Genomic DNA, 15,796 nt, shown 5'->3' with positions numbered 1-15,796 from the left:
CTCCTACTTCCTACAAGTTTACCCTAAAAAGCCCAAATCTTGTTTGATTTACACTCAACCATACAGACCTAGGGGGATTCCATGGCTTTCTTTCTGCTTTGCAATTTCTCGCCTCCTCCTTGATTATATTTGAAATCTCTTTCACAAAGGATTTTAAAAATTGAAGAAAGCTAATCATGCAACTCTTTGCCTGACATATTTTAGTGCAAATGACTTTCAATTAAAATGCAATCGCTCAGTCACTAGGTTTAAAGGACTGATATAGATTTCGTTAGTGTTTCTTGACAGGGAGACTGGGAAAGAGAACAGAAGGGCATTGTGCAGGCACAGTGTGGGAGGAAAGGGCTGACGAAGGAGGAAGCTGGAGACCCACTAAAAATGTCTCAATTTTGCTTGAAGAGGGTCCTGTGTATCTTCAACTGGGTGCAGAAAACAAAATAAAACAAAACAACAACAACAATCCAAAAACCTCTGTGCACCTGGTTTTTGTGTTCTGCAGCTGCAAGCCCAGGAGCCCTGTCTCATATGATTTATGAAAATGCACTACATTTTTCCTTTTAATGTATGCTCGACTCCATACAAAGGAACGTTTGCCCCTGATGATTCATTAATGAACGTTTGACCTAGTCTTAAAAGGAAGCCAGATAGGATGTTTAATTATTTACAATTGAACATACAGAACATGTGCCTCACCTTTACAGCCAACGATAAATCAGAAGTTACTAGAGAGACAGAACATGGTGAGGGTGTGTGGACATTTCAAACATGAAAAAAGAAAATTTCACCCAATTGCTCACAAACATGAGGGAATTCGTTAGCATACTTGGGGCTCCCTGAAACTTTTAGGCAGCCAATCATTTTGTCATGATTGAGGGGTTGCGAAGGAAAAAATGGCTTCCCTTCTCAATGCCATTTTGTTACACACTTTTCACAAAGTAGCAAATTTAGCTCAACAGGAAAAGCTCACTGGCAGCGTATTATAATTTATCATCCCAGCCAATATATCTTGTGACTTCATTTTTAGGTTACTGCACCTGTATTATGTACATATATTAGTAGATACATTATTAATGCAAATACCTTTGCAGACACCTGCATGCTGTTCTCCTGCATGTTCATAATGGCTTCAGAAATCTTGACATCTATGGGGTCCATGACGGACTCAATGTTGAAAGGCCCTTCTAGTCGCTCTGCCACCAAGAGCATTGCATCTGTTGAAATAAGGGACATGATTTATTTGAGAACAGGAGTTTCCAGGTTCTTAATGTGCATTCAAACATTTTCAAAACTGGCTGAAAAATAAATGTTCATGTTCATTTTTTTTTCTTAATCTTATATAGTCAAAAATAAAATGGAGGACAAAATCTTAAAATCATCACTTTTTAAAATTTCATTTGAAGATGTAAAAATTATTTTACATACATGGAACCAAACTTAAAGATAAAAAAAATCAGTCCAAATGCAGAGACTTGAACATATCTAACTATTCCACATGAAATGAAAAACAGTGTTAGGCCAGGGATCAAGTGCATTCCAAAGCAGGGTCTAGCCTCTCTTCTTTTGGAGCTCGGAAAAATGGGAACCTCAAAGATTTGTTGATCTGTGAATTTGGATGCCAAAATATCAAGACCCAACTCAAGTATATCCACCTTTATGAAGTATTTATGGATTTCCCAGGAAAATAGGCCTGTCCCTATACTGTGCAATCACTCTACCCAGCACACCCCTCTGTTTGTGATCTTCAAAATCCCTTGGGGGTGGGAAGGATAAGGGGAATTTCTCTTACTTGGTTTGATACAGTTAAGGCCTATGATGATGCACATCACATTTTCAACACTTAAAAAATGTCTATGAAATCCTGCTGAACTGAATTGAATTGAACATTGCTCGGGAGTGCCAGTTTTCTGCAGAAGATGATGCTGTTGATATGGAGGCAAGAGCTATGAATTAGGAGTCTGTCTGTCTTTGCTCTGTCACTAACTAGCTGAATGGCATGGGAAATTCTGAGTTTATTAGGTCACAGGTTAGTGAGGTGTACAAGAGGGACTGGTGACAAGGAGTTGACACCACTGAAAACTGTCTATCTTCTGTTCTTGGTAACCAGTATCCTTTGGTAACCTGCTCCCCACCGGGGCTGTGGAATAGACTTTTTTTTTTTTGTGATAATGAAACTGTAGTATTGGAAGAATATTTGTGTCTAGTATGATTGAAGAACTGAATTAATTAATGTAAACATAATTTAAAATAACCATTTGAGACCAGCAGTCACCATATTAAACAGGATAATCTAGACTCAACCTATAGACTCAATAGATCTCGAGCTTTTCAATTGTTAAACTCTTAGAAGCCAATTTTAAACACTTTCCTTTTTTTATTTCAAAATAATCTATGTTTATTATCCAATATTCTCAAAACACATAAAAGAAGAGAAATACACCATAATCCTACTTCCCAGAATAACACTATAAACAGTGTAGTATATACCCTATGTATTTTTTCTCTGTGCATGAATATTTTAAGCTTGTAATGAAATACAGTATACATATATCATATAATCTGCTTTCTAAATATAATATATTATTAATATAAAAGACTGTTTATAGTTTGCTGTTTTATAGTAGTTCTATGAGGAAACCAAATTTTATTTTCATTACATACCCAACCATGTTCAATCAAAGTCCAACATCAAAAAAATATTCAGGGTTATAAGTAGCTATGAATTAGGCTGGTAAGAAAGATAACTTTTTTTTTTTTACATGAAAGATACAGAACTGTCTGGGAAGCAAAACTTTAAAGATCCCCAGGCTTTATAAACAGTATCAGCTTTTATAACTGAGTCTCCCCTGTATTCTCTTGGAATGACCAAGAACTAGAGCTTTCAGTGCTGAAGTGGAGCTTCAGTGAGTCCCCTCCCCACCTCCTCCACTCCCATGCTCCATCTCTATGATTCTCATGGAGCAAGTGGCCTGAAAAACATATGCAGGAGCAGGGTCACGTGAAGAACAAATTTCCTGATGTTTTCCCTCAGATAACGGACTTATGTGTGTATGTCATGGGAGGATCTTGTAGCAAAAATAGCTATTTCCCCAGATCTTAATGACCTAATAATTATCTGGCAATGTGGACAGAAGATGGTTGTAGTATTTCAATGTTAAAAATCTTCCTTTAAACTCTTTTACAATGTTGGTGGCAATGGGCATTAGTAAAACCACTATGTAAATCAGTATGGGGGCTCCTCAAAAGACTGGGCATGAAACCACCATATGACCCAGCAATACCACTCCTCAGTAGTTACGCTGAAGAATCACCTTACAACAGTGATACATGAATACCCGTGTTTATAGCAGCACAATTCACAATAGCCAAAGTATGAAACCAGCCTAGGTGTTCATCAATGAAAGAATGAATAAAATGGTATATATACACAATTAAGTTACATTCAGACATAAAGAAAAACAAAATTATGCCGTTTCCAGGAAAATGGATGGATATAGAGACCATTATACTAAGTGAAGTAAGTCAAACTCAGAAGGTCAAGAGACACGTTTTTTCTCCTACGCAGAATCTACAAAGGAAAAGAAAGGTGGACTGGTGGGGTCTCATGGAAATCAAAGGGAGTTTAGGAGAGGAAAGGAACCAAAGGATGGGAGCCAGGGAGGGAAGGGGGAAATGCTGGGGAGTAATAGTGACCAAATTATATTGTTGTATTGTGTGCATGTATGAAAATATAACAACAAATCCCATTAACTATAATGCACAATGGGGAAGCAAAAAAAAAAAAAAGATAGCAAGCAAAAAAAATTTTTTTTTTAAATTTTCCTTGAATATTTTGAAGGACAGCTAAATGTTGTCTGAAAGCTGGTCTGCTTCTTTTTGACTTTATATCTATTTGGTGTGCTTATCAAAAATAATCCCTTTATCATCAAACTTTCCAGCAGGCTTTTTGATGAAGATTAATTATGATGAATGAGCAAGTTTCTCTAGACAGATGTATCATTAAAAAAAATCAAGAAATCCTTATACAGGAAAAAAAAAGTGGTACCATGGAGTTTTCCAACAAATAAAATTAAGGAACTGAAAACCATGGGAAGCTTAAGTCTGTGCTTTATATGCATATCTACATAAATCATCATATAGCAAGCACCGGTCTATTACACATGGTGACGTATCCACCACGAGTAGGTTGAGTTCATACTGTAATAATGCGGGTTTCACTGAAAATGTGGAAGTAGTTGTAGCCTGGGCAAAATCCACCCTTTTGAATTGGATCCTAAGGACCCAACATAGAGTTACAGTTTGAAATTATAGGAGCTAAAACATCTTCAAGAAGGTTCACTTTTGGTTTAAATTAAAATACTCTCTTTCCTAGCAGACTTTTGCTTCTGTAGGGAAGGCAAGTAGCTGCTCAATTTGTATCACGAAGTGGGGGAAGTTTCTCTGGTGATTTCAATCTTTCCACTCCATGTTTCCAAGGCCACAGCACTAGCCTGGTAGCTTCCTGGGCCTGCAAACTCACCTCCCCAAATCAGAGTAAAGTGCTAGGGTGACCCTTTCTTCAGTAGTGAGTTGCTTGTATGGCTATGAAGAAAGGTGACTGTTGATGGCCTACACCAAACACAGCCAATGACTACATGCACCCAAAGACTGCTTGTTCTTGTATTTCCATTCTTGATGTCAATTCATTTGCTTTGTTACACAAATTAACTTAGAATGGTGCATTTTTAATGTTTTTATTAGTGCATTGTAACTATGCATAATAGTTAGGTTCATTTGACATGATCATGGATGCACTGATTGTAATTTGCCCCATTATGATCTCTAGTGCTTCTTTATTCCTTCCCCTCCTCCCTCCTTCCATGTCCCTTCCTCTACCCTATTGGTCATCCTCCTATTTATCTATTTATTTAGCTTTTTAATTGGTGATTTACAGATATATATATAAAGGTGAAGTTCATTGTGCTATATTCATTGTATGTACTTAGCATAATTTCTCAATTTTCACTCCACAATTCCTCCCTTTTCTTGTTCCTCTTTCTCCCCATCAATCCTCTTCCTCTACTCCAAAGATCTCTCTTATTTTTTCATGGGTTACTTGCCTCCCCTACGTTTTATTTCTTTATTTCTCTCTAGCTTACACATATGAGAGAGAAATCATAAGATGATAGTTTTTTTGATGTAAGGATGTGTCTATTTTTCTTTTAATTTAGCTCATCAGTCAGAATATGCTCCTTATTTTTAGCTGTTTGTTAGAGGGTGTAGGTTATTTGTTTTGTTTTATAGATAAAATGTTTAGCTAAATAAAGTTAGATTGTCTTTCAAAGACTCAAAGACAACATGGATTGGCTCAAAACCTCAGTATCACCATTATATAAAGCAATGAACATTTAGTTAATAATACTATGTTGTACACTTAAAAGTATGTTGAAAGGGATTTCAAACTTATCATCATCATCATCATCAAAAGAGTAATTTTAGAAGCTTTTATTTTTTTTTTTTTTTTTTTTAATTTTTTATTGTTGGTTGTTCAAAACATTACATAGTTCTTGATATATCATATTTCACAATTTGATTCAAGTGGGTTATGAGCTCCCATTTTTACCCCATATACAGATTGCAGAATCACGTCAGTTACACATCCATTGATTTACATATTGCCATACTAGTGTCTGTTGTATTCTGCTGTCTTTCCTATCCTCTACTATCCCCCCTCCCCTCCCCTCCCCTCCCCTCCCCTCTTCTCTCTCTGCCCCCTTTACTGACATTCGTTTGTCCCCCTTGTATTATTTTTCCCCTTCCCCTCACTTCCTCTTGTATGTACTTTTGTATACCTCTGAGGGTCTCCTTCCATTTCCATGCATTTTCCCTTCTCTCTCCCTTTCCCTCCCACCTCTCCTCCCTGTTTAATGTTAATCTTCTTCTCATGCTCTTCGACCCTACTCTGTTCTTAGCTACTCTCCTTATATCAAAGAAGACATTTGACATTTGTTTTTTAGGGATTGGCTAGCTTCACTTAGCATAATCTGCTCTAATGCCATCCATTTCCCTGTAAATTCTATGATTTTGTCATTTTTTAATGCAGAGTAATACTCCATTGTGTATAAATGCCACATTTTTTTTATCCATTCATCCATTGAAGGGCATCTAGGTTGGTTCCACAGTCTAGCTATTGTGAATTGTGCTGCTATGAACATCGATGTAGCAGTGTCCCTGTAGCATGCTCTTTTTAGGTCTTTAGGGAATAGACCGAGAAGGGGAATAGCTGGGTCAAATGGTGGCTCCATTCCCAGCTTTCCAAGAAATCTCCATACTGCTTTCCAAATTGGCTGCACCAATTTGCAGTCCCACCAGCAATGTACAAGTGTGCCCTTTTCCCCACATCCTCGCCAGCACTTGTTGTTGTTTGACTTCATAATGGCTGCCAATCTAACTGGAGTGAGATGGTATCTTAGGGTGGTTTTGATTTGCATTTCTCTGACTGCTAGAGATGGTGAGCATTTTTTCATGTACTTGTTGATTGACTGTATGTCCTCCTCTGAGAAGTGTCTGTTCAGGTCCTTGGCCCATTTGTTGATTGGGTTGTTTGTTCTCTTATTGTCTAATTTTTTGAGCTCTTTGTATACTCTGGATATTAGGGCTCTATCTGAAGTGTGAGGAGTAAAGATTTGTTCCCAGGATGTAGGCTCTCTATTTACCTCTCTTATTGTATCTTTTGCTGAGAAAAAACTTTTTAGTTTGAGTAAGTCCCATTTGTTGATTCTAGTTATTAACTTTTGTGCTATGGGTGTCCTATTGAGGAATTTGGAGCCCGACCCCACCGACTGTAGATCGTAGCCAACTTTTTCTTCTATCAGACGGCGCGTCTCTGATTTGATATCAAGCTCCTTGATCCATTTTGAATTAACTTTTGTGCATGGCGAGAGAAAGGGATTCAGTTTCATTTTGTTGCATATGGATTTCCAGTTTTCCCAGCACCATTTGTTGAAGATGCTATCCTTCCTCCAATGCATGCTTTTAGCCCCTTTATCAAATATAAGATAGTTGTAGTTTTGTGGATTGGTTTCTGTGTCCTCTATTCTGTACCATTGGTCCACCCGCCTGTTTTGGTACCAGTACCATGCTGTTTTTGTTACTATTGCTCTGTAATATAGTTTGAAGTCTGGTATCGCTATACCGCCTGATTCACACTTCCTGCTTAGCATTGTTTTTGCTATTCTGGGTCTTTTATTTTTCCATATGAATTTCATGATTGCTTTCTCTATTTCTACAAGAAATGCCGTTGGGATTTTGATTGGCATTGCATTAAACCTATAGAGAACTTTTGGTAATATCGCCATTTTGATGATGTTAGTTCTGCCTATCCATGAACAGGGTATATTTTTCCATCTTCTAAGATCTTCTTCTATTTCTCTCTTTAGGGTTCTGTAGTTTTCATTGTATAAGTCTTTCACCTCTTTTGTTAGGTTGATTCCCAAGTATTTTATTTTTTTTGAAGATATTGTGAATGGAGTGGTTGTCCTCATTTCCATTTCAGAGGATTTGTCGCTGATATACAGGAATGCCTTTGATTTATGCGTGTTGATTTTATATCCTGCCACTTTGCTGAATTCATTTATTAGCTCTAATAGTTTCTTTGTAGACCCTTTTGGGTCTGCTAGGTATAGAATCATGTCATCTGCAAATAGTGATAATTTAAGTTCTTCTTTTCCTATTTTGATGCCTTTAATTTCTTTCGTCTGTCTAATTGCTCTGGCCAGTGTTTCGAGAACTATGTTGAACAGAAGTGGTGAGAGAGGGCATCCCTGTCTTGTTCCAGATTTTAGAGGGAATGCCTTCAATTTTTCTCCATTCAGAATGATGCTAGCCTGAGGCTTAGCATAGATTGCTTTTACAATATTGAGGTATGTTCCTGTTATCCCTAGTTTTTCTAGAGTTTTGAACATAAAGGGATGCTGTACTTTGTCGAATGCTTTTTCCGCATCTATCGAGATGATCATATGGTTCTTATTTTTAAGTCTATTGATGTGGTGAATAACATTTATTGATTTCCTTATATTGAACCAGCCTTGCATCCCAGGGATGAATCCTACTTGATCATGGTGCACAATTTTTTTGATGTGCCTTTGTATCCGAGTGGCCAGAATTTTATTGAGGATTTTTGCATCTAGGTTCATTAGAGATATTGGTCTGTAGTTTTCTTTCTTTGAAGTGTCTTTGTCTGGTTTAGGTATCAGGGTGATGTTGGCCTCGTAGAATGAATTTGGAAGTTCTCCCTCTTTTTCTATTTCCCGAAGTAGCTTGAAAAGTATTGGTATTAGTTCCTCTTTAAAGGTTTTGTAAAACTCTGCTGTATACCCATCCGGTCCTGGGCTTTTCTTAGTTGGTAGTCTTTTGATGGTTTCTTCTATTTCCTCAATTGATATTGGTCTGTTTAGGTTGTCTATATCCTCCTGACTCAATCTGGGCAGATCATATGACTTAAGAAATTTATCTATGCCTTCACTATCTTCTAATTTATTGGAGTATAAGGATTCAAAATAATTTTTGATTATCTTCTGTATTTCTGAAGTGTCTGTTGTGATATTGCCTCTTTCATCCCGTATGTTAGTGATTTGAGTTCTCTCTCTTCTTCTCTTCGCTAGCATGGCTAAGGGTCTGTCGATTTTGTTTATTTTTTCAAAGAACCAACTTTTAGTTTTGTCAATTTTTTCAATTGTTTCTTTTGTTTCGATTTCATTGATTTCAGCTCTGATTTTAATTATTTCTTGCCTTCTACTTCTTTTGCTGTTGTTTTGCTCTTCTTTTTCTAGGATTTTGAGATGAAGTATGAGATCATTTATTTGTTGGTTTTTTCTTTTTTTAAGGAATGAACTCCAAGCAATGAATTTTCCTCTTAGAACTGCTTTCAATGTGTCCCATAGATTCCGATATGTTGTGTCTGTGTTTTCATTAATCTCTAAGAATTTTTTAATTTCCTCCTTGATGTCTTCTATAACCCATTGATCATTCAGTAACCTATTGTTCATTCTCCAAGTGATATATTCTTTTTCCTTCCTTCTTTTATCGTTGATTTTCAGTTCCATTCCATTATGATCAGATAGGATGCATGGTATTATCTCTACTCCTTTGTATTGTCTAAGAGTTTCCCTATGACATAATATATGATCTATTTTTGAGAAGGATCCATGTGCTGCTGAGAAAAAAGTGTAACTGTTTGATGTTGGGTGGTATATTCTATATATGTCAATTAAATCTAGGTTATTAATTGTGTTATTGAGTTCTATAGTTTCCTTATTCAACTTTTGTTTGGAAGATCTGTCCAGTGGTGAGAGAGGTGTGTTGAAGTCTCCCATGATTATTGTATGGTGGTCTATTAGACTCTTGAACTTGAGAAGAGTTTGTTTGATGAACATAGCTGCACCATTGTTTGGGGCATATATATTTATGATTGTTATGTCTTGTTGGTGTATGGTTCCCTTGAGCAGTATGTAGTGTCCCTCTTTATCCCTTTTGATTAACTTTGGCTTAAAATCTATTTTATTTGATATGAGTATGGATACTCCTGCTTGTTTCCGAAGTCCATATGAGTGATATGATTTTTCCCAACCTTTCACCTTCAGCCTATGTATGTCTTTTCCTATCAAATGCGTCTCCTGTAGGCAGCATATTGTTGGGTCTTGTTTTGTGATCCATTCTACTAGCCTGTGTCTCTTAATTGGTGAGTTTAAGCCATTAACATTTAGGGTTATTATTGAGATATGGGTTGTTCTTCCAGCCATATTTGTTTATTTATGTTACTAAACATGGTTTGTTTTCCACTTTGATTATTTTCCCCCCTTTAGTATCCTACCTCCCACTGTTGGTTTTCATTGTTATTTTCCATTTCCTCTTCCTGTAATGTTTTGCCAAGGATGTTTTGAAGAGATGGTTTTCTAGCTGCAAATTCTTTTAACTTTTGTTTATCGTGGAAGGTTTTAATTTCATCTTCCATCCTGAAGCTTAATTTCGCTGGAAACACAATTCTTGGTTGGAACCCATTTTCTTTCAGTGTTTGAAATATGTTATTCCAGGATCTTCTAGCTTTCAGAGTCTGTGTTGAAAGATCAGCTGTTATCCTGATTGGCTTACCCCTAAATGTGATCTGCTTCCTTTCTCTTGTAGCTTTTAAAATTCTCTCCTTGTTCTGTATGTTGGGCATCTTCATTATAATGTGTCTAGGTGTGGGTGTCTTATGATTTTGCACATTCTGCGTCCTGTAGGCTTCTAGGATTTGGGGTTCTGTCTCATTCTTCAAATCTGGGAAGTTTTCTCGAATTATTTCATTGAATAGATTGCTCATTCCTTTGGTTTGAAACTCTGTTCCTTCCTGTATCCCAATGACTCTTAAATTTGGTCTCTTGATGTTATCCCATATTTCTTGGATGTTCTGCTCATGGTTTCTTAACAGTCTTGCTGAGCTGTCTATGTTCTTTTCAAGTTGATATACTTTATCTTCATTGTCTGATGTTCTGTCTTCTAAGTGTTCTACTCTGCTGGTAGTATTCTCAATTGAGTTTTTAAGTTGGCTTATTGCTTCCTGCATTTCTAGGATTTCTGTTTGTTTGTTTTTTATAACCTCTATTTCCCTGTATAGTTGATCTTTTGCTTCTTGGATTTGTTTATGTAATTCATTGTTGAAGTGATCTTTCATTGTCTGATTTTGCTGTCTGATGTCTTCCTTGAGACTCCAGATCATCTGAAGCATGTATATCCTGAATTCTTTATCTGACATTCCATCAGCTGCAGCTATTACCTCTTCTAAAGTTGAGTTGACCTGCAATGCTTGTGGTCCTTTCTTTCCTTGTCTCTTCATACTGTTCGCGTTCCTTTCTTCTTGGTGAAACTGTTGTGCTATTGAATTTTCCCCCTATATATTTATATTGGTCTTGTATAGTTGCAAAGTCTCCCTCGCAGGCACGGGCGGCGGCTCTGCCCCTCCGCCAATTGGGGCAATGTGCCTACCACGCCGGCAGGCCGCTGGGCCTGCTCTGCCAGTCGGTAGCAGGTCCGCCGTCCTTGCAGGCGCGGGCGGCGGCTCTGTCCCTCTGCGGGCCGCTAGGCTTGTTCTGTCGGTGGTCGCAGTTCTGCCTACTTTGCAGGCGCAGGCAGCGGCACTGCCCCTCTGCAGGCCTCTGGGGCTGTACTGCCAGTGGGTCGCAGGTCCGCCTACTTTGCAGGCGTGTGGGGGGGGGGGCGGCTCTACCCTTCCTCAGGCCACTGGGCCTGTTCTGTCTCTCGGTTGCAGGTCTGACCTGTTCTGATGGTGGTCTCAGTTCCGACTACCTTGCAGGCGCGGGGGGGAGGGGGCGGCTCTGCCTCCCAGCAGGCCGCTGCTCCTCTTCTGCCGGTGGGTCGCAGGCCCGCCTACCTTGCAGGAGTGATTGGAAGCTCTGTCCCGCCGCGGGCCACTGGGCCTTTTCTGTCGGTGGTCACCCTTCCCCTACCTGGCAGGCGAGGGGGGTGGGGGGCGGCTGTGCCCCTCAGCAGGCCGCTGGGCCTGCTCTGTGTTTGGTCCCAGTTCCCTCTACTATGCCGGCGCAGGGGGAGGGGGCGGCTCAGCCTCTCAGCAGGCGGCTGCTCCTCTTCTGCCAGTGGGTCGCAGGCCCGCCTACCTTGCAGGAGTGATTGGAAGCTCTGTCCCGCCCTGGGCCACTGGGCCTTTTCTGTCGGTGGTCACCCTTCCCCTACCTGGCAGGCGAGGGGGGTGGGGGGCGGCTCTGCCCCTCAGTAGAAGCTTTTATTAATCAAAATACTAATGATATAGCATTAACTAGTACAAATATACACAAATAAATTGAAACACTATATCCCTTTTAACTAAAAATATGCAAATTATTTAAATTTCTGGAAAACCTCAGATAAAAATCATGTCTGGATAAAATGACATCTATATAACATCTAAATAACATCCAGATAAAAATAACAGGAATACTGATTACAGTTACACTTAGGTTATTGATAAGAGCAGGAGAATGGCTAACAGTCATAAATAGTGGGTTTGGGGAGCTTACAGTTTTTCTACTATAAAGTTGTTTGTGAAAATAAGGACTGATAGAACATCAGATAAGTTCATGCAAATAACTCATATATATGTGTCCACAAATATAAAAGAAATTACAAATAAAAAATACATGTACCTATATGATATTACCTCTCCCACCCTTGGTTTTCATGTTTGCTCTAAATAGGCACAACATAAAAGGAAAAGCAGCTTTCAGAACACTTTACCAGTATTTTGCAAGTCACTGTAAAAGTCATGCTTACAGACTGCCTTTAAGAAGCTAGTTCAGGCATATTGTCAGGTGAGGAATTCACAGAGGAGGGTCGGAGTTGTTTCATCCTGGATCTGAGAAAAGGTCTGAAGAAAAAGGCAGCTTCTCCTAGGCCTCAGGTTTCAGCTCCCAGTTGGGAGAATGTCTCCACAGTCCACTGAGCAGGGGGAAGCATCTCTGCTTGTCTAGTTTGCTTCCCACCTGCCAATCAAGCCCCTAACAAACCAAACTCCCCTAATCTAAGGAGAACCCTCTGTTTACCTTGTGGCTAAGGTAAGTCAGGACTTGGGACACCTCAGCCCCTTTTTCTTCCCACAGTGAAAGAATACAAAATAGTATGACATCAAGACAGTAGTTGGTGAGTTTCTCTGAAACCAATTAAGTCACAACATGGCTATAATTTGCTCCGGAGGCTGCCATCCTGTACTATCTGAATTATCTGCTGCCATTTATATTTCGAAATATTTGGAATGTTCTTTTTAACTCTGCTCTTGGAGTTGTTCTCTCTTGCCAATTAAATGAGGACAGTCAGTCTGCCAGGTAGCAATCAGCTAGCTGATCCTTTCTGCACACATCTCCTATGTCACCAACTTTTGCTTCTCTTTAAAGAAGACTGTTGCCTTGCTTAAGCAGTGTATATCCTCTTTGTTTCTAAATGGATAATAAAATATAGATGAATTAGAAACAATATGCCTCAGTTTACATAGTGGAGATGAGTAGCTTCTTCTAGAGGTGTCCATCCAAAGGCAAGGAGTTGGGTTGCAGGTAGAATTTTACCTCTAGGTCAACATGTTCTGCTTAGGAAAGGGGACTATGGAGTCAGGTGCCTGGCTGGGAGAAATGGGAAGGTTGTTTAATTCATAAAGACCCATTTTCTTCATCTATGCAATGGAGATTATTACTGTATCTATCTATCTAATAAGTGTAGAATGAGCAATGAAATAAGATGGTGCTTTAAAAATTACTAGCACAATGCCTGGCGCCTTTAACTCTCAGCAACATTTAGTTTTTGTACACTGTTGCCTCTAGTGAAAAGTGAAAAGGTGGGAACAAATTTGCTAAATATTTTGGTGGAAGTATATCGAAAGCAACTTATGTGAGGTGTGAGGCATGTGGATGACGTTAAGATATATAAATAGTGCTATTTTATACGTTAAGTGAATGCATAGATGATAGCTGCTTATCAAATAATATTTAACAAATTTAGCATTTACTGTGTGTTGGGAGCAGTGACTGAATTATGGTCCTTGAGCTGTCTAGCAAGAGAAGTGACACCTCTTCTGGGAACTTTCCCTATGAGAGTGCCAACTGATTGCCCAGTTGCTATGGTGACTTCCAGTTCAATATGAGGTTCTGTGCCGGACACGGAAGCTATCTGTTCTTGACCTTGAGGTTCAGACATGAGCTGCCCAGGAGTAGAAGGTTATGGGCGTAAGCTGATAATCATAATTGGGCTGCTCATACTTATGACCTTGTTTCTGATTATTTTAAAGAAACTTTCTCACAATAATGCTTTTAATGAAAGCATTATTGGCACCCCTGTTTACAAATATCATGATGGTTAAGAAAAACTAAAATGTTGCCCTACAAGGAACACACAGGGAAACTTGTTGTCACTTTGCAGAGCATCAAGATACCAAAGCATATTGGCTTGCCTCAGATTAGGGAGAACATGAGAGAGACGGAGTGTTGGTTTGGAAGAAGGAATCTACTGACTCAGCTGAACACTCATCTTTGCTCTCTGGGTGGCTCCAGATTGAAAGCTGTCTTACTGTGGGGATTCCCAAAGGTTTATAATCCTCTAGGATATAGATGTCAAGTATGACTTTATATGATCATACATGTCCTTAATTTACCTCTGCAGGAGTATGTTAGCAGGTTTCATTGCTGTGACCCAAAATACTTGACAAAAACACCTTAGAGAAGGTAGATTTATGTTGGTTCTTGGTTTTAGAGATATTGGTCCATGGGTGGCTGGTTCCATTGCTCTGTGTATGGGGTGAGGCAGAACCTCATGGCAGAAGGGTACGACAGGAAAACTGTTCAGCTCACAGTAGCCGAGAAACAGGAAGAGAGAGAAAAAAGGGGCTGGGGTCAAGATAAACCCTTTCAGGGAACTCACCCAGTGATGTACTTTCTCTAGCTAGGTGCTACTTCTAGTAAACCATTCAGCTATCTATGGAATAATCCACCAAATGGATTAATCCACTGATAAAATCAGAGCCCTTATGATTCATTCACAGCCTAAAATCCCCACCTCTGAACCTTGCCGTACTGGGGACCATGCTTTCAACACATGTACTTTTGGACATTCCAGACCCAAACTATAATGAGGAAATACAAAATCAGAAGTGACTCAGCTGAACACCATTGTCTTAGCTAGAAGACAACTGTTTCAAACTGTTTTAGAGGAGGCAAGATGAGAAAGCCTTTTAAAAAAAAGAGATGTTATTAAATATTTCCTAAGTAGTTATAGAATGTATAACCTTGAAAATTCAATTTGAGTAACCCCAACTTAATCTAATAACCACTTGACATTTGCCAAGGCATGTTGCTCCATCACTGTGGATTGGTGGTAGGGACAAAAGCTGTCCATGGTGCTGCCTTCATGGAATATAGCGTGTTTTTGAATTAACAAAAGTAAAGAATATAATTTTTTTAAAAAAATTTCCCTCATTTGAGGAAGATTTGAACTAAGATAATAATGTTCCACTTCAACGCTCTCATTAAATTGTCTAAATGTGTCCTTAATAATCTCCTCTTGAAAAATGGGATCAACAAGCACAATCTGCCCCATTGTTTCCTGAGAATTCCTTGGTGCTCAGTTTTGCTCTTTTCTTTGGAAGTAGAGCTCACCCCCTCTTGTCACCCAGGCTTCAGCTTAACTACGATGCTTTCCCCACTGAGAAGCATATGAAAGAATTTTTAAAAATCAAGCAATTTTAAAGGCACCCTGGTAAATTCATTCACTAGCATTCAGTTATTCGTTAAAAGAAAAAGGAAAAATCAAAAAAAAAAAAAAAAAAAAAAAACTAGCTTCAGTGTTTATGCGTCGGCTGATTAAGGCCCTTAGCACGGCTGTAATTAGGGACTCTACCATCTACCTGGGCTTGCTGGAGACAGGTATGCAGAATGTACACGTCCTTCCCTTTCACCCCACCCAACTAATTAAAATGCCCCAGTGAGATCTGGGATGAGAATATGCTTCCGGAGAGTTCTGGAAAGAGAGCACAGCTGAGAAGTCCGCAGCCACAGTGGGCAGACAAGGTCTGAGGAACCAGGAAAGAGGCAGACTTGACAGTGGAGGATGTGAACTTACACAGCCAGGAGGTCCATGCACTTTTTGGAGTTTAAAAATTTTTTTCTTTACATTATGTTGGGCTTTGCTGTTCTCCACTCTCTTCTCTGACATTGCTAGTGGGACTGTCTTTTAAAAATGCAAATTTGATTTGGCCACTGCCCTACTCTCAAGGCATACAGTGGGTGTC

General features: G+C 39.1%; 1 protein-coding gene across 1 annotated transcript in view; it reads right to left on the bottom strand.

Moving 5' to 3' along the window:
* The window catches only part of Gpc6 (glypican 6), a 1,056,528-nt gene that overhangs the window by 108,928 nt on the left and 931,804 nt on the right, over window positions 1–15,796 (bottom strand). Inside the window, exon 5 of the mRNA XM_027938906.2 lies at window positions 1,081–1,211. Within this exon, the coding sequence (XP_027794707.1) occupies window positions 1,081–1,211 (131 nt within the window). The remainder of the gene's footprint in view (window positions 1–1,080; window positions 1,212–15,796) is intronic.

This window comes from Marmota flaviventris, chromosome 4 (assembly GCF_047511675.1).
Source record: "Marmota flaviventris isolate mMarFla1 chromosome 4, mMarFla1.hap1, whole genome shotgun sequence".
Lineage (NCBI taxonomy): Eukaryota > Metazoa > Chordata > Mammalia > Rodentia > Sciuridae > Marmota > Marmota flaviventris.
The sequence above is the reverse complement of the archived record's forward strand: the minus strand, read 5'-3'. Positions and strand labels throughout refer to the sequence as shown.